Raw genomic sequence first — 18,437 nt, 5'->3', positions numbered from 1 at the left:
AGAGACAGGGTCTCACCATGTTGCCCAGGCTGGTCTCTAACTCCTAGGCTCAGGTGATCCTCCTGCCAAGGCCTCCCAAAGTGCTGAGACTGTAATCATTGTGAGTCACCTCACCTGGCCCACAAATAGTTTTTAATGAACAAAAGTGGAGTCGCAGTATTCAAAATATTCTGCGACTTTTTCCATATACTAATACACTGAAAATGTGTCTATATTAATACACAGAGCTCTACCTCATTTAAAAAAATAGCTGTGACTTCACTTTCAGAAAGATGGAATAGATATACAATTCCTTATTTCTTCCACTAAGCACAACTAAAAACCCTGAGCATATTAAAAGACAAAAACAAAAAAGCAAATAACAATCACAAGAAACCTGGCACCCCGGGTAATGCACCCTCCAGGATGATGGCAAAGGACTTGTAGAGTCAAGACTACTACCTCTGCCCAATGGCAAGGAGGCCACATAAGGTGCACTATCTAAATTAATCCTCACAACAAGCCTTTGGAGTAGGAATTATTACAGTCTTCCAGATTAAAGATGGGTGAAATTCAGACTTGGAAATGTTAAGAAATCCACCTACAGTTACACGGGTAGAGCTGGGACTGGAGCCCAAAATTTTATAATCCAAATTTGGGATCTTAATCACCATCCTACTGCCTGCCCATTTGTGTCCCTTCTTGAATTTCTTGTTTATATCCTATATTTAGATCTTTCTTTTCCTCCATTTTAAAATATGGATTATCTTTTTCTCATTCATTTTTGAGAGTTCCTTTTATATAAGGGATAATGGTCTTCTAACTCTTCTGTACCTATTGCAGTATTTGCTTCCAGTCTGCCTTTTGATCTTAAAGTTTAAATCATTTACTGTGGTTGCCACTATGATTTCAATGTCCCACCTAGAGAGGAAGGGTGGAGACTCACAGAGGACCTCTGGACTCTGGACTTAACTTTCCCACTTTTTGAAGACAACTAGGCTCTGTTTTCAGCATGGTGAAATGTGTTAATACCATAGGAAATTACTGAAAGAAGATTCTCAGTAGACAGCTAGTGCAACCATCTTTCAAAATACCTCTTCCCTAGGAGCCATTTCCTCCTCCTTAGGATGAGACTGTGCGTGCTGTTTCCATACACTGCCTAGACAACACTAAAGTCAACATAAAAGGCCCCCTCCCCAAAAGTTACTGGCATGCTCACAGAACAAACCTGAGGTATCTAGAGTCTAAAAAATGAATTGTTACAGAAGTATTCATGCGTTAGGAATATATAGCCAACTTACTTTGCTGGAATAGGAACTCCACTGGCATCAAAAAGTTTAAGAAACACCCAGCCACAACTTAAGTCTCCTCTTTCTCCAGTTGACTAGAAAATAAGACAAGTATATGAAACTTAAGGTCTGAACTCGTCAAATTTATAAGCACATACCAAGTCCTTTTAAAGGAACAAAATAAGTATTCACCTTTAGAGCTAAAAAGTTCTTCACAAGAAAACAAAATGAAACAGTAGAGTCCCATTTTGCCTGCGGGTCAGATATTAAAGGTAGTATATCAAGTGACAATCATATTTTGTCAAAATTGCTCGCAAAAATCCCTTAAACCAATGATGTGGCAACTGTTGCCACTGTCTCTTGACTGATATAAGCATTTTGTGGAGTGATCTCAAATCACATCAGTATTACATGGGATTATGAACCTTTGTTTCACTGACAGAATGCAGATATTAATCATTCAACGGCTTTTCTGCTTGGAATTTTACCCCCACTGTCAGTTGCTAGAGGCCCCCAAGGCTTCCTTTGGGGGGCCTGCTCCTTTCCCCAGTCCTACCTCCTCCACAATACACATGGATGAATTTGCCTTAAACAAATGAATGGACAGTGTAATACCATTAATGTAACATCTCTATAATACTCTCTGGGTTACCATGAGGTCAAATACCTATACTATACCTATCAAGCTATTATTAGTATGTGGAAACACTTCATTGCTAGCACAGAGCCGCACCCACTGGTTCAGTAGTTTATATGACATAAGTTAACCCAAATTCCTGGTGTTCGCTTTATAAAAGTCACTACTCTGCCAAGTCCCTTAATTAGAAACCTTAGTTACAAGGCTAAGTATACTCTGCTCCTGGAGGACAGAGGTGAACCATGGGGCTGGGAGGCCAGTGAGCATCTTTTGTCACTTTCTGCAAAGTTCCATTCTTTTTGAATTTTTATTCTTTAAAAGCACTGGAGTTCACTCAAGCTATAAATGTGAATAAATACTCTTTTATTTTAAATGCTATGAAAACAAATCAGCACACATAAAATTAGAATCACTAGCATTCTCATTCCTCAAGGGATTAAAATTCTATTACACATAAAGACCCCAAGGATTTCCTTGTTAATAGACACATTTTTTAACCTTCCCTTTTAACTGATACATTAGAAAGCCTTATCTTTCAACAGACATACATTGCGAATATAAGAAATTCCAAGTTCAAATAATATTCCAACATCTGGAGATGCAGAATTGGACCTGATAAAGCAATCACCATCAAGCAAACATGGCAAGATGCGACTAACCTGAAATGATAAAGAAATTACCGTTATTGATAAAAATAAAAAATGGGAGGAAGGGGGTTTGACATGGTTTGAATAAATGTCCCCACCAAATTTCATGTTGAATTGTAATCACAGTGTTGAAGGTGAGGTCTGGTGGGAGGTGTTTGGGTCACGGGGGCAGATCCCTCATGGTTTGGTACTGTCCTCACCATAGTGAGTTTGTTCTCAGGAGATCAGTTTTTAAGTGTGTGGCACCTCCTTCCTCCTTCTTGCTCCTGCACTGTCACGTGAGATGCCTGCTACCCCTTCACCTTCTGCCATGATTGGAAGCTTCCTGAGGCCTCCCTAGAAGCTGAGCAGATGCCTGCGCCATGCTTCCTGTACAGTCTGCAGAACCATGAGCCAATTAAACCTCTTTTCTTTATAAATTAACCAGCCTGAGGCATTTCTTTATAGCAATGCAAGAACGGCTTAACACAGGGTTTCAGCCCTATTTGTTAGTAAATAATTTATGCCTTTGCATTATAATAAAAGTCTTTTAAGAAAACAAAAAGCAGATGGACTGAATTCATCTGCGCCAATTATTATAAATTTTAAAAATTTAACTTCTCTTTTAAAGGGAAAATACCTTTACCTTCGCTTATCCTTTGCTTAGAGTAGAGGCTAATAGTACTGTGCCTAGGTCTCCAGAGGTGTTACAAATAATAGTTTATAGACATTATAAGATATTTATATCAACCACTGTTCTTTGTAAACAGAACAAAAATTCAAGACTTAATACACATATTTGCTCAACTTTCCTGATGTGTGCCTTCTGAATTTTCATCTCTCTCCTCTTTTGCTCATTCAATTCCCTTTTCCCAGACAATTGTATCCCTCCCTTCTTGCCTGTAAAATCTATCCATCCCTCAAGATCTAGTTTCTCTTCTAGAAAACTTTCCCTGAGCCAAGGGACTAGAATTAACTTTACCCTCCTGTGTGCTTCCAAAGCACCTGGAGCTCCAAAACCATTACAATCTGCCTGAGTGGTAGTTACCAACAGTACTCACCCCACACGGCTACTCTGGTTAAATAAGGTAAGTACATAAGAGCCTGGCACAGGGCCTAGCACACAGTTAGGGTTCCAAAAATAGACGGTATTGTTTTTCTTCATGTATGTATCTTCCCCTACTAATTTTGCTGGAATAAGAACTCCACTGGCATGAAAATGTTTCCACATGCCTAGGAAAAAATGCTTGCACGTAATAGATATTTAATTTCATTCAACAGAATAACACATACGCCCAACAGTTCTTCTTTCTAGCCCAGGAAAAATATTTAAAAATTCTACCCTAAATACTTCACATATACAGAGATGCAATAACAGAATTGTGACGTACTGTGCCAAAAGAGAAGCTGTGCTTCTCACCGGAGGAAGGGTGCTAAGAAGATCAAGATGGAATTTTAGGAGGTGTGCTCTCAACAAGTGTGGACAGGCACAGCACACAATTGAGGTGGCTGGCCTCATCCACACCCTGAGTCCTCTCACTGGACCTCCATCTTGCCTTAAGATCTTTTGATGCAATAAGAGGGAAGGTAACTAAGGGTTTTTAGGATGCAGTTATACAAGGGAGTTAGCTGTGGGAAGGAAGTAAATACTGAATTAATGAGACCTTGGAGGTAGACGAAAGTATGTAAAATAAAATATAGACAACTGATATTATAAAACCAACATGAAGACATCTTTGTCCTCCCTACATCTATGCAATGCTGACTTAGTGGTTTAAACCCACCTAACGCCATTCCAGTCTTGACAGTATGTGGGTGTAATGTAGCAGTCCCTTAGGCGTCATCCCTGACTTTATCTGAAGAAAGCACAGCTTTTATTAGCACAGTTGGAAGATTTCATCTTTGAAAAACACCCCACTTCCTAAATGTTATCTTTTTGTTTTCATTTTTCATCAAATGAGAATTTTCTAAAAATGAACCCTGAAACTGATTGAATGGGATGATTCATAGGAATTATAACATTGGTGAGTCAGAAACATGAGTAATTTTTATCAATGTCCTCAAAGAACACCAAAGAATATAAAGATTTTTATCTGTCCCCACATATTCTGTGCTATTTATAGAAATATGAATATGTTCTACTTTGAAATGCACTCACTCCACTCATTCAGCAGATTACTTACCTGGGGAGAAAAGGTCCATGTTTTGGGCTTTTTAGATTGCCATGTGGCTCTGACTGTATGAATGTTGCTCAGAACCTGAAATGAGATTTTCCCTTTTGAAATCATGCAAAAAGCTCTTTGAAACATCACCACTTCCATGTCCCAAAGAGTTAACAGTGGCTACACTGAGTGAGGAAGATGGCGAGGGGAGAACTTTCACTTTTCACTTCATGCAATTCTGTAATATTTTTCTTTTTATATCAAGTATGACAAATGAATTCAGAGTTGGACTCCTATGCTAGTAATAAATTATATTAAGTGAATTCCTTAATATCTAAGATAGGTTTACCAGAAAAGTAATTGAAATTTTAGGTAAAAATGGCCTTTTCTTTATCTTATTTATTTACTTGTTTAGAGAGGGAGTCTCGCTCTGTCACCCAGGCTAGAATGCAGTGGCATGATCTTGGCTCACTGCAACCTCTGCCTCCCAGGTACAAGCCATTCTCCTGCCTCAGCCTCCCAAGTAGCTGAGATTACAGGTCCCTGCCACCACACCCGGCTAATTTTTGTAGCTTTAGTAGAGACGGGGTTTCACCATGTTGGCCAGGATGGTCTCGAACTCCTGACCTGCAGTGATTTGCCTGCCTCGGCCTCCCAAAGTGCTGGGATTATAGGCATTAGCCATCGCACCCAGCAAAAAAAAATGGTCTTTTAAAAGAAAAGATGTGACCTGGTTGAGCACAGTAGCTCACGACTGTAATCCCAGCACTTTGGGAGGTTGAGGCAGGTGGATTACATGAATTTGGGAATTTGAGACCAGCCTGGCCAACATGATGAAACCCTGTCTCTACTAAAAATACAAAAATCAGCTGGGTGTGGTGGTGTGCACCTGTAATTCCAGCTACTCAGGAGGCTGAGGCATGAGAATCACTGGAACCTGGGAGACAGAGGTTGCAGTGAGCTGGTACCACACCACTGCACTCCACCTGGGCAACAGAGCGAGATTCAGTCTCAAGAAAAAAAAAAAAGATGTGACCCATACAAGCATTTCATAGGCAGTTCATTTACTCTGTCACTAAGACAGACAATCCTAAAAGTTCAGATACAGTTATATTTTTTTCCTCAAGATCTCTAGGCCCATAAATTATATTTTCTTGAAATTCAATCTCTTATAAAATGCTCTATGCAAGAAGTTCACCATAAAATTTACATAAAACAATGAAACACAATGGGAGCAAAAACTTTATGGAATGAAGAATTCAAATGCTAAAATGCTATGGCCAAAATTGACATCTTCCAAAGGAATGGATAATAGGTAATTTTTATTTTAGATGAAAATATTCTAGTATAACACTTCCAAAACAAAGCTTTAAAATAATAATTTAAAATAATCTCAAATGTGTTAAATTAGGTCAAATTCAACTCACTGTATTCCACATCCCCAGTAGTAGGAATATAGGAGTATTTTATGGGCAGCTGGATTGTCTTCCACATTAATAAAATCCCACTTCCTTCAATTACTAATATATATTTGTTTAAACTTTTCCTGAAATTATGTATATTTACCACCCAGACTCTTGGAATACAAACTCCTTGTAATTACTACCTTGTGATTACTGTAAGACAGAATATTATTTATTCCAAGGTTCTTCTTTGTTTTTCAAGAAATGTTTTCTACTTCTAATGGCCAAGAAGTCCTTTGCTATAATCAAAATTGAAATCCTATACTATCTCTGCTTTTATCTTTTCAGTTGGGAGAAACCTAATTTTGAAGTTCAGAGTCAAAACTAACTTCTTCTGTTTGATAATTTTATATCTTTCTTGACATATTGACTCTCAGAACTAAAAAGGACTTAGTCCTACCATCTCATTATGCATTTCAGAAAACTGCAGCCACAGAGGGTGAATGACTGGCTTAGAATCACACTGCTTTCTGTACAAAACCAGACCCAAATAATGAAGAAATGAAGAGTCAAAATAATTTAGAGATATTTTGTTCAGGAAACTGCATTAAAAACACAAGAGGGGCTAGGTGCAGTGGCTCGTGCCTGTAGTCTAACTACTTGGGAGGCTACGGCAGGGAGATTGCTTGAGCTCAGGAGTTTGGGACCAGCTTGGGCAGCATAGTGAAACCTTGTCTCTATTTTTTTTTTCAAGAATGTACAAGAACTTCTCAATCAGTTTATGCTTCAACATAGCCATTCTGCTCCATATATGAAGCAATGAAGCACTGATAGTTAAAAAGACAGAGTAATACCCAAAAGTAAGATGAATATGTCAATGGACCACAAATAGAAGATAGAAGAGTAAGGTGAGACTAAAACCAGAGGTTTCCTGGGCTCTGAGTCCAGAAGGAGCAGGTGGTAGCAAGGGGCTGGATTTGTATGTTATATAGGCTGAAGGTACTCACTCCATAATAGAGAAATAGATACTGTTTTACTGCTGCTGGAAGCCAGTAGGGTTTAAAAAAAAAAAAAAAAAAAAAAAGTTGCCCCTCCTTCTCATAAAAAGTAGTGAGCCTAAGCAAGTAGAAGGACAAAGACATAGCCATGACACCAGGATCAGAACCATGTCAACAAGTGGGCCTTTTAATGGATCATATCTGACATCATCTTAGATTAAGAACTCTAAACTCTACTTCAAGATCTGGTTCTGAACTGGGGTTGGGAGAGGAGGGTGAGGTACTGTTAATAAAAACCACAACACTACTAGATAGAGGGAAAAGGCACTGGAAGAAATAATTGGAGTTGCAAAGGTATTTGAGAAAATAATGGCTGAAAAAAAATCCCCAAATTTGGTAAAAGACATAAACCTATAGAATGAAGAAGCTGAGCAAACCCCAAGCAGGGTAAACCAAAGAAATTCACGCCAGATACACCATAAACTTCTGAAAACTGAATATAATGAAAATACCTTGAAAACAGTAAGAAACAACATTTAGGTTAGCCAACAGGAAAAAAACAATTTGAATGATGATGAATTTCTCATTAGAAGCCACGGAGAACAGAAAGAAATGACACAATAGTTTTCAAGTGTCAAACAAAAACAACTGTCAACTCAGAATTCTCTATCTAATTAAAATATCCTTTTGGAATGAAGAGGAAACAGGGACAATCTCAGATAAAGTCTAAAAATCTGTCACCAGCAGACCTACCCTAAAAGAATGGTTAAAAGAGATTCTCTAAATAGGACTTGATAAAAAGAAGACTCTTAGAACATCAGGAAGAAAGAATAAACAATGGAAATAGTAAAAATATAGGTAAATATTATGGATCTTCTTTCAGGTTTTCCAAATTATGTTTGGTGCTATGTGATAAGATTCTCAATGTATGTAGAGGAAATATTTAAGACAATTATGTTACAAGCTAGGGAAGATAAAGAACTAAAGGAAGGTAAGGTTTATACATCACTCCAACTGGAATGTTAACACTAGTAGACTGCGGTAAGTTATGCATGTATAAAATTAATACCTAGAGCAACCACTAAGGAATCTAGCCAAAAAGATACACTCATTAACACTACAGATAATTCAGAATGGAGTTCGAAAAAATGTTCAAGTCGGGCAGGTGTGGTGGCTCATAATTGTAATCTCAGCACTTTGGGAGGCCGAGGCAGGTGGATTACTTGAGGTCAGTAGTTCAAGACTAGCCTGGCCAACATGGTGAAACCCCATCTCCACTAAAAATACAAAAAATTAGCTGCGTGTGGTAGCAAGTGCCTGTAATCTCAGCAACTAGAGAGGGTGAGGCAGGAGAAGTGCTTAAACCCAGGAGGCAGAGGTTGCTGTGAACTGAGATTGTGCCACTGCACTCCAGCCTGGGTGACAAAAGCAAAACTCTGTCTCAAAAAAAAAAAAAAAAAAAAAAAAAAAAATGCTCAAGTAACACTCAGGAAGTGATAGGTTTGGCTGTATCCCTACCCAAATCTCATCTTGAATTGTAACTCCCACAATTCTCACATGTCACCGGAGAACTCAGTGGGGGGGGTGACTGAATTATGGGGATGGGTCTTTCCTGCACTGTTCTCGTGATAGTGAATGACTCTCACAAGATCTGATTATTTTAAAACTGGGAGTTTTCCCTGCACAAGCCCTCTTCTCTTGTCTGCCACCATATGAGATGTGCCATTCACCTTCCACCATGATTGTGAGGCCTCCTCAGACACGTGGAACTGTAAGTCCAATAAATGTCTTTCTTTTGTAAATTGCCCAGTCTCAGGTATGTCTTTATCAGCAGTATGAGAACGAACTAATCCAGTAAATTGGTACCAGGAGTAGGGTGTTGCTGAAAGATACCCAAAAATGTGGAAGCAACTTTGGAACTGCGTAACAGGCAGAGGCTGGAACAGTTTGGAGGGCTCAGAAGAAGACAGGAAAATGTGGGAAAGTCTGGAATCTCCTAGAGACTTGTTGAATGGCTTTTTGACAAAAATGCTACTAGTGATATGAACGATAAAGTCCAGGCTGAGGTAGTCTCCAACAGAGATGAGGAACTTGTTGGGCACTGGAGAAAAGGTGACTCTTGTTATGTTTTAGTGAAGAGACTGGTGGCATTTTGCCCCTGCCCTAGAGATCTGTAGAACTTTCAACTTGAGAGAGATGATTTAGGGTATCTGTTGGAAGAAATTTCTAAGCAGCAAAGCACTCAAGAGATGACTTGGGTGCTGTTAAAGGCATTCAGTTTCATAAGGGAAGTGGAGCATACAAAGGTTTGGAAAGTTTGCAGCCTGACAATGTGATAGAAAAGAAAATCACATTTTCTGAGGAGAAATTCAAGCCGGCTGCAGAAATTTGCATAGGTAACGAGGAGCCAAATGTTACTCCCCAAGACAATGTGAAAAATGTCTCCAGAGGATGTCAGAGGTCTTCACGGCAGCCCCTCCCATCACAGGCCAGGAGGCCTAGGAGGCAAAAAGGGTTTCATGGGCCAGGGCCAGGGTCCCCATGCTGTGTGTAGTCTAGGGACTTGGTGCCCTACATCCCAGCCACTCCAGCTGTGACTAAAAGCAACCAACATACAGCTCAGGCTGTGGCTTCAGAGGGTGCAAGCCCCAACCCTTGGCAGTTTCCACATGGTGTTGAGCCTTCAGGTGCCCAGAAGTTAAGAATTGAGGTTTGGGAACCTCCGCCCTGATTTCAAGAGGATGTATGATATGTCTGAATGTCAAGGCATAAGTTTGCTGCAGGGGTGAGGCTCTCATGGAGAACCTCTGCTAGGGCAGTGCAAAAGGAAAATGTGGTGTTGGAGCCCCCTCACAGAGTCCCTACTGGGGCACCACCTAGTGGAGCTGTGAGAAGAGGGCCACTGTCCTCCAGACCCCAGAACAGTAGCGCCACCAACAGCTTGTACCGTGCTGCTGCAAAAGCCATAGACACTCAGCACCAGTCCATGAAAGCAGCCAGGAGTGGGGCTATACCCTGCAAAACAACAGGGGCTGAGCTGCCCAAGACCATGTGAACCCACCTCTTACATCAGTGTGACCTGGATGTGAGACATAGAGTCAAAGGAGATCATTTTGGAGCTTTAAGATTTGACTGTCTGGCTGGATTTCGAACTTGCATGGGGCCTGCTGCCCCTTTGTTTTGGCCAGTTTATCCCATTTGGAATGGCTGCATTTACCCAATGCCTGTACCTCCATTATATCTGGGAAGCAACTAGCTTGCTTTTGATTTTACATGCTCATAGGCAGAACGGACTTGCCTTATCTTAGATGAGATGTTGGGACTGTGAACTTTGAGTTAATACTGAAATGAGTTAAGACTTTGGGGGACTGTTGAGAAGGCATGACAGGTTTTGAAATGTGAGGACATGAGATTTGGGAGGGACCAGGGTAGGAATGATATGGTTTGGCTGTGTCCCCACTCAAATCTCATCTTGACTTGTAACTCCCTCAATTCTCACATGTCATGGGAGGAAACCAGTAGGAGGTGACTGAATTATGGGGGCAGGTCTTTCTTTCTTTTTTTTTTTTTTTTGAGACAGAGTCTCAGTCTGTAGCCCTGTAGCCCAGGCTGGAGTGTAGTGACATGATCTTGGCTCACTGCAACCTCTACCTCCTGGGTCCCGGTTCAAGCAATTCTCCTGCCTCAGCCTCCTGAGTAGTTGGGATTATAGGCACATGCCACTGGGGGCAGGTCTTTCTTGCACTGTTCTCATGACGATAAATGACTCTCATGAGATCTGATGGTTTTAAAAATGGGAGCTTTCCCTGCACAAGCTCTCTTCTCTTGTCTGCCGCCATGTGAGATGTGCCTTTCACCTTCTGCCATGACTGTGAGACCTCCTCAGCCATGTGGAACTGTAAGTCCAATAAACCTAACTTTTGTAAATTGCCCTGTCTTGGGTACGTCTTTATCAGCAATGCAAGAATAAACTAATACAGAAAGATAGGAAAAAGAAAAGAGACAAACAAAAAAGACAGAAAACAAAGAGAAAAAAATAAATCAGTAGACTAAAGGCTTGAGGCTCCTCTCCAGTGTCTGCCTGCTTCTGAATGCTCTGAAGTGCCTTCTGGTAATTGCTTTTTATTTTGCTCAGAGTTTACAGTTGCTATCTCTGGGTGGGGTGGTCCAAGAGGAGCTGACTCAAACATTACTGGAAGTTGTGTCTCATTAGTCAGTTTTAGCAATAATGCCTTTGGTTTTGTGTGTGTGTGTGTGTGTATGCATGTTTTGGTTTTTGGTTGTTTTTTTTTTTTTTTGACACAGAGTCTCACTCTGTCGCCAGGCTGGAGTGCAGTGGTGCAATCTTGGCTCACTGTAACCTCTGCCTCCTGGGTGCAAGTGATTCTCCTGCCTCAGCCTCCCAAGTAGCCGGGACTACAGGTACACACCACCACGTCCAGCTAATTTTTGTATTTTCAGTAGAGATGGGGTTCCATAATGTTGGCCAGGATGGTCTCAATCTCTTGACCTTGTGCTCCGCCCGCCTCGGCCTCCCAAAGTGCTGGGATTATAGGCGTAAGCCACCGCGCCCAGCCCCATGCTTTTTATTCATAACTAGGTTTAGATTTAGAAGCACTCCTACATAAGCAGCACAAGTATCTGTGCAGCTATTAAATATGTTCCATAACTCTCAATTTGGAAATCTCACATAAATTTCTTTCATAAAGTAAATTTCATTATTTTGATATATTATTCAAAATAAAATTCCATTCCTTTTTATGTTCTTATATAAGAGAACACGGAGAGGTACAGGAAAAAGTATCAAACCAGATGTATGAAACAGAAAGCAATTCAGCTCTTGGTCACTGAGGACACCTACTGGCTCCTTTGTGGCAGTGATTTTGTGCAGAAAGTATTATAGAAGTGAGGGAAGATCACCATCATAACATAAGTTCATTTATTTACCCCAAGTTCAGATGAAATAAAGGCACTTTCTTCATGCTGGCGGTTTGCAGTATACTCAGCCTGAGCAAAACCAAGCTCATGTCAACTCCTCCAAACCTGGTCCTCTTCCAGTGTTCCCCATCTCACTGAATGTTGCCACCATCCATCCAGATACGGAAGTCAGAGACTAGGTATCATGCCTATATCTCACTCCCCCTCTTTCCTGCATATCCAATCCATCACCAAGTTTTGTTGATTTTTACTCCCAAATATCTTTATCCACATCTGTCATCTCCACCTCTACCTCTCTAAGTTAACACCACCACCTCTCATCCAGACACTCTTTGAAAGCACCTACTATGTTCTTTCTATGTATTACATCATTCTGATAACTTCCCTTACATTAACTCATTCAATCTCACGTTGACCATTATCAGCTCAAGCAGCACCGTCTTCTGAAGAAGGAGCTTTGACTGTAGATTTGAGAATTCTTTTCTAATGTAAGCATCTAGTGCTATAAATGTCCCTCTAAGCAACGCTTTAGCTAACATCCCACAAATTATGATATGTTGCATTTTCATTTTTTGTTCATTTCAAAATATTTTCTAATTTCCCATGAAATTTGCTTTTAACCCTTTGACTATTTAGAAGAATTTAAATTTCCAAGTATTTAAGTATTTTTCCATTTATTTTTCTGTTACTGATTTCAAATTTAATTCCATGTGATCAAGGGCCGTATATTATATGATTCCAATTCTTTTAAATTTGTCTAGGTTTGTTTTCTGACCCAGGACTGTCTATCTTGGTGATTATTCCATATGTACTTAAGAGAATGTGTATTTTACTATTTTGAGGTGAAGTGTTATGTGAATATCAATCTAATCCAGTTTGTTGATATGTTATACAGTTCTCTTACATCCTTACTAATTTTCTGTCTGCTTGTCCTATATTACCGAGAGAGAAGTGTTAAATTATCCAACTATAATGGGGGCCCCAACCATAATTGTGACTTCGCCGTTTTCTCTTTTCAGTTCTAACCATTTTTATTTCATGTACGTTAAATTTCAGATGTTAGGTATGTACCAACTTAGGATTACTATGTCTTCTTGGTGAAACATCTCTTTTATCGCCATGTAGTGCCTGAAGTCTACTTTGTCGATATTAATATCTTTTGAATGGTATATCTTTTCCCATCCTTTTCTCTTAAGCCACCTATAGCATAATATTTAAGGTGGGCTTCTTATATGTAACATATAGGTCGGTCTCTCTCACTGTGGTTTTCATTTGCATTTCCCTGACGGCTTCTTACATGTTGAGTATCTTTTTTTACTTCTAGTGGTTTCTGATACTTCTTTTTTGAAGAGGCTATTCAAGTCTTTTGTCCCTTTAGAAAACTGAGTTATCTTTTTATTTTTTGGATATCTTTGACTTGTTTCTGGTTTTAGGAAACAAGTGTTCAGTATTTCACTGTTAAGTATGATAATGCTAGTTTTAGGTTTTTTCTTGTTGCATTTTATCAATTTGAGAAATCTCCCTTCTATTCCTAGTTTGTAGAAAATTTTTCAAAAATCATAAACGGGTGTTGAAATGTGTCAAATGCTTTTTCCTTATCTCTTAAGATGATCATATGATTTTTCTTACAGCAAATTATAATGATTGATTTTCAAATGTTAAATGTGACTACCCAGGCAAGTACATTTGAATTTCTGAAATAAACCCCAATTGGTCATGTTCTTTTTATATATTGCTAGATTCAATTTAATAATATTTTGTTTAGAATTTTACTTTCTATATTTATGAAGGATACGATCTGGTAATTTTCCTTTCTTGTAATGTCTTGTCATATTTTGGGGTCATGTTTTTTCTGGCCTTATGAAATAAGTTGGGAAGCATTTCTCCTTCATCTGTTCCTTGGAAGAATTTGTATCAGATTGGTATTATTTCTCCTTTAAATGTTTGAAGAGATTCACAAGTGAAGCCACCTAGGCCTGAAGTTTTCTTTGTGGGAAGATTTTTTTTAAATTATAGGTTTAATTTCTTTAACTGAGGTTATTCACATTTTCTATTTCTTCTTATGCCAGTTTCAGTAAATTATGGTTCTCCAGGAATTTATTTATTTCATCAATGTTATCAAATTTACTGGTATAAAGCTGTTTATAGTATCTCCTTACTGGCCTCTTAATGTCTGAAGGATCTGTGATAATGTCTCTATTTCCGTATCAGATGTTAATAGTTTGTTTTCTTTTACTTTTTAAAAAATGTCTTGATAGTCTCACTATGCATCTTTCAGTTTTATTAATGTTTTCAAAGAATCAACTTTTGTCTTTTTTAAAATTTTCTCTTTGGTTCATCTGTTTTCTATTTCATTAATTCCTACTCTCATCTGTATTATTTTCTACTTTCTACTTTCTTCAGGTTTAACTCACTCTTCTTTTTCTAGCCTCTTGATTTGCTAGCTTAGATCACTGACTTTAAATCTTTTATCTTTTTTTCTAATATATGCAATTAAAACTATAAATTTCCATCTAAGTACTGTTTAACCTGTATCTCATTTAAAAAATGAATTTTTTGAAGAGTCATTCAAACTTTTCTTTGGTACTAGGTAAAAAATACTCTCTTAGGAATTGGGGAGGAGTTGAATGGAAAAGACTCTAAGGAAATGTTTCTCCATAATCCTAGTATGAATTGATTTACTTCTCAGTAAGCTTACCTTATTACCATCAAACAGACAGAGGCGTACGTGTCTGCTGAGAACCTGTATGCTCACTCCTGGAAGAGGAATCATTTTACAGCTCCATAATGTCAGAATCAATGAAATACGACTTGGTCTTGACCTAATCTAAAAGAAAAATTAGTTATAAAAGAGTTTATTTTTATGATTTCTAACACAAATCTGTCTTTTGTAAATTCAGCTTACGAAAATGTATACAGAATTTTTAAAAAAGAAAAAAATTTATATATACACAATAAAAGTTTCAATAAAATTAAATAAAAGTTCATTGAAAATTAAAATCAGTCATTTTAGGTAAATTTTTCATAGAGTTACATTTGAAATATTTGCATTTTTCTTAAATACTTAAAAACTGTGATGAAAGGAACAATAAATATTAGCAGGTAAAATGTATATGATCTGACTATAGAATCACTGTATTCCAGTCCCCAGGTTCATTCCCACAGAATGTGGGTAAGTGCAGAAGGCTAACACAGCATAAAACCAATGCCACCTGGTATTAAGATTATCCCACTATTTTTTATTTCAAGCAATTATCTACATTGTTCCTTAGTTTCTTAATAGGTGTTTTAACAGAAAGAATGCACTATTTGATGTATTTATTCAGATCTACTTCATAGGTATAATTCAGATTATGAGTAAATAAATTGGCATTCTGATTTTTTATTTTTTAAGAACAGCTTCAATTAAACTTTACATTCTGCTTTATAGTCATAAGCCTTTTCATTTGCATAACTTAGATTGGGACTAGTGGCTCACACTTGTAATCCTAGCACTTTGGGAGGGAGAAGAGGGCAGATTGCTTGAGCTCAGGAGTTTGAGACCAGCCTGGCAACGAGGCAAAACCCATCTTTACCAAAAATACAAAAATTACCTGGGCATGGTGGTGTAGGCCGGTGGCCCAGCTACTCAGGAGGCTGAAGTGGGAGGGTCGCTTGAGCCCAGGAGTTTGAGGTTACAGTGAGCCATGATCACACCACTGTACTTCAGCCTGGGTGACAGAGGGAGACCTGCCTCAAAAATACTACTACTACTGCTACTACTATAAATGATAACACTGGCTAACATCTACTGAGTTCTTTTCATATGCCAGGCATTATTCAAAACCCTTCACACACATAATTTTCAAAATAACTCTATGTTGGAAGCATTACTATTACTCCATTTTTACAGATGAAGAAATTGAGGCAAAGAGTGATTAAGATAGAAACCTAGTATTATTTCCTTTCTAACAATGAGAAGAATGCAATGGAGAAGAGAAACAAGATAAAGTCAAGGTAGCAAGTCCAAATTCTGCCTTAGTTATAAAAATATCACTATTTCAAAATTATCATAGAGAATCAATTTTTTTTTGTTTTTCATAATGCATTAGTCAATTAACATGTTGTCTACTTGCAACCATGACAAAATCTGGAAGAGTTACAGTTTTACTGATAGTAACTATACTTACAGTGCCTTCTGTAGCATCCCACATCAGATCTCTGAAGGCCAGTTGTGAAGGCATGAGCTCTGGTTGTAGGAAGTAACTTGCTCGAAATTGATTCCCTGAAAAAATCATTTTTTCTTAATTTTCTTACAAAGAAAGAAACTCAAAATCAAAAATCCATAATGTTATGCTATGAACTAGAGTACAGGCACTTCCAAAATGCCACGCTGCTTACTAAGAACTTGCTTTCCAAAATAGAAGCACCAATATGGATTTATGCATAAAAACAACAGTACGAAACTTACAGATACAAACACATAAAAGATCATCTTAAAGTACCTTTAAGAAAGACTTTTAGGTCAATAATATGCCCCATGATGACAATGATTTATTCAAATATTTCTGTAAAATGCAGAAATCTGTAACCACTTTTTGGAGACTTTAGAAAAAATACATAGTCATTAGTTTTACTTCTCAACACATAAGCATTTTATGCTCTTCTTCCATGCTTTAGTCATGAATAATACTTATAATAACATCACTTATCCATTCAAGAAATAATTTTTGAGTTTCTACTCTTGCCAGATACTACACCAGGTTCTAGATATACAAAGATAAATCAGAGACATGTCCCCTGCCCTCCATAGTTTACAGTTGAATGGGAGAAAAATTTTTTTTTAGAAAATAAGTAGACAAGCAAATAAATCAAATAATTATTAGAGGACTTAGAGCTATAAAGGTGTTCACATGAATGAGAGTAGAGGAAACCCACATTACTCAAGGCAGGCATCTCTAGGAAGGCAGAATTTACCCTGAGACCTGAAGGATGAGAAGATGGGAATTTAGGGAGTGCTGCGAAGAACCTTCCCAGCAGAGGCAACCTCAAAGCAGCCCTTCCATGACAGCTCAACAACTCAGGGTATACAGGACACTCCTTGACCCTCAGCATGATTCCTCTTTAAAATGAGCTTATAGACAGAAGTTGCCAAGTACAGGGAAAGCCAAGAATGAGTAAGGAAAATGAAAATTCCAAATGGAGATAATTCTTTGGAAAAGTCTTGCTTGGAAGATCAGAGAAAAGGAGGTTTTGGCTAGAATTGGATAGGATTCAAGGGGCTGATCCTTAAAGGTGGGAGGAATTAGGTGTGCTGATATTACAGATAAGGGAATGAACCCATGAGGGGAAGGTGGGTCAGCTAAAGACACAGGAAAGGACTGAAAATTAAAGGAGTCACATTTTTTAAAAAAAGAAAGCGGCTGGAACCCAGAGCACTGGTAAACACACTGGCCTCTGATAGGATCAGGGATCTTTCCTCACTGTCATGGGAAGGATGAGGAAAAGATGAGCACCAAAGAGATGTGAGACTCAACATCTTTTTCAACAATGTGTTTTGCCTGTGATAGAAAAATTAGACGTGGATTTTGACTGCTTTGCTGAAAGACTGCAGTGGCTGATAGCCACACGTTACCTTCTTCCAGAAGCTGCGAGAGTGTGGAAGGCCTGAACCCTGCAGGAATAGCTCCCATCGTGGTTAACACATCAACAGTGTTTATCTGCTGAAGATAGTAACGTCAAAATGGATTTGTTTTCAGTCATGTTTCCGCATCTCTATAATACTTTCTCTTTATCACTAGAGTAACTATAACCCAAAAAAGAAAAATATAAACATACGGACTTTAGTGGAATAATACGACTTGGCTCCAAATTCCTGAGAGGATGCCATCACAGCAGCCTGGCCTCTCCTAAGGACCTAAGCCCCACATGGTGCCCAGCACGCAGAGCTCTGTGTTCCGGAGCAGCTGCTTCAAGTACACCCTTATCAAAAAGTCCCTGCTTCTGTCCTGCTCCACCCTGTGCTTCCATTTCACAGGTAAGTTAATGTCTATTGGCAAATCATACGCACTGAAGAATTAATGGATTCTTTTCGTATACACATAACACACAACTCATAGACACACACCCTCACACATACAAGCATGTACTTATACGTAATAAGTAAAGAAAAAGGTCAGGAAGGATACTTACTAAATTGTTAATGGTGATTACTTATGAGTTTGAGGAGGAGAATTTTCATTTGGCTATGTAATTTTTTTTTTTTTTTTTTGAGATGGAGTCTCGCTCTGTCGCCCAGGCTGGAGTATAGTGGCGTATTCTCGGCTCACTGCAACCTCCGTCTCCCAGGTTCAAGCAATTCTGCCTCAGCCTCTCCAGGAGCTGGGACTACAGGCATGCGCTACCACACCCAGCTAATTTTTGTAT

At 38.6% G+C, this 18,437-nt stretch overlaps 1 protein-coding gene across 2 annotated transcripts in view; it reads right to left on the bottom strand.

Annotated features, from left to right (window-relative positions):
* Nucleotides 1-18,437, bottom strand: part of NPHP1 (nephrocystin 1) — a 68,633-nt gene that overhangs the window by 18,331 nt on the left and 31,865 nt on the right. Inside the window, exons 9-14 of one of the 2 annotated variants that reach the window (XM_008008364.3) lie at nt 17,647-17,734; nt 16,202-16,296; nt 14,731-14,859; nt 4,715-4,789; nt 2,454-2,564; nt 1,281-1,363 (exon numbers count right to left, since the gene is read on the bottom strand). In XM_008008364.3, coding sequence (XP_008006555.3) covers nt 1,281-1,363; nt 2,454-2,564; nt 4,715-4,789; nt 14,731-14,859; nt 16,202-16,296; nt 17,647-17,734 — 581 coding nt within the window. The remainder of the gene's footprint in view (nt 1-1,280; nt 1,364-2,453; nt 2,565-4,714; nt 4,790-14,730; nt 14,860-16,201; nt 16,297-17,646; nt 17,735-18,437) is intronic. The other variant, XM_008008365.3, reaches the window with a different exon arrangement.

The sequence above is a fragment of the Chlorocebus sabaeus genome, chromosome 14 (assembly GCF_047675955.1).
Source record: "Chlorocebus sabaeus isolate Y175 chromosome 14, mChlSab1.0.hap1, whole genome shotgun sequence".
Taxonomy (NCBI): Eukaryota; Metazoa; Chordata; class Mammalia; order Primates; family Cercopithecidae; genus Chlorocebus; species Chlorocebus sabaeus.
The sequence above is the reverse complement of the archived record's forward strand: the minus strand, read 5'-3'. Positions and strand labels throughout refer to the sequence as shown.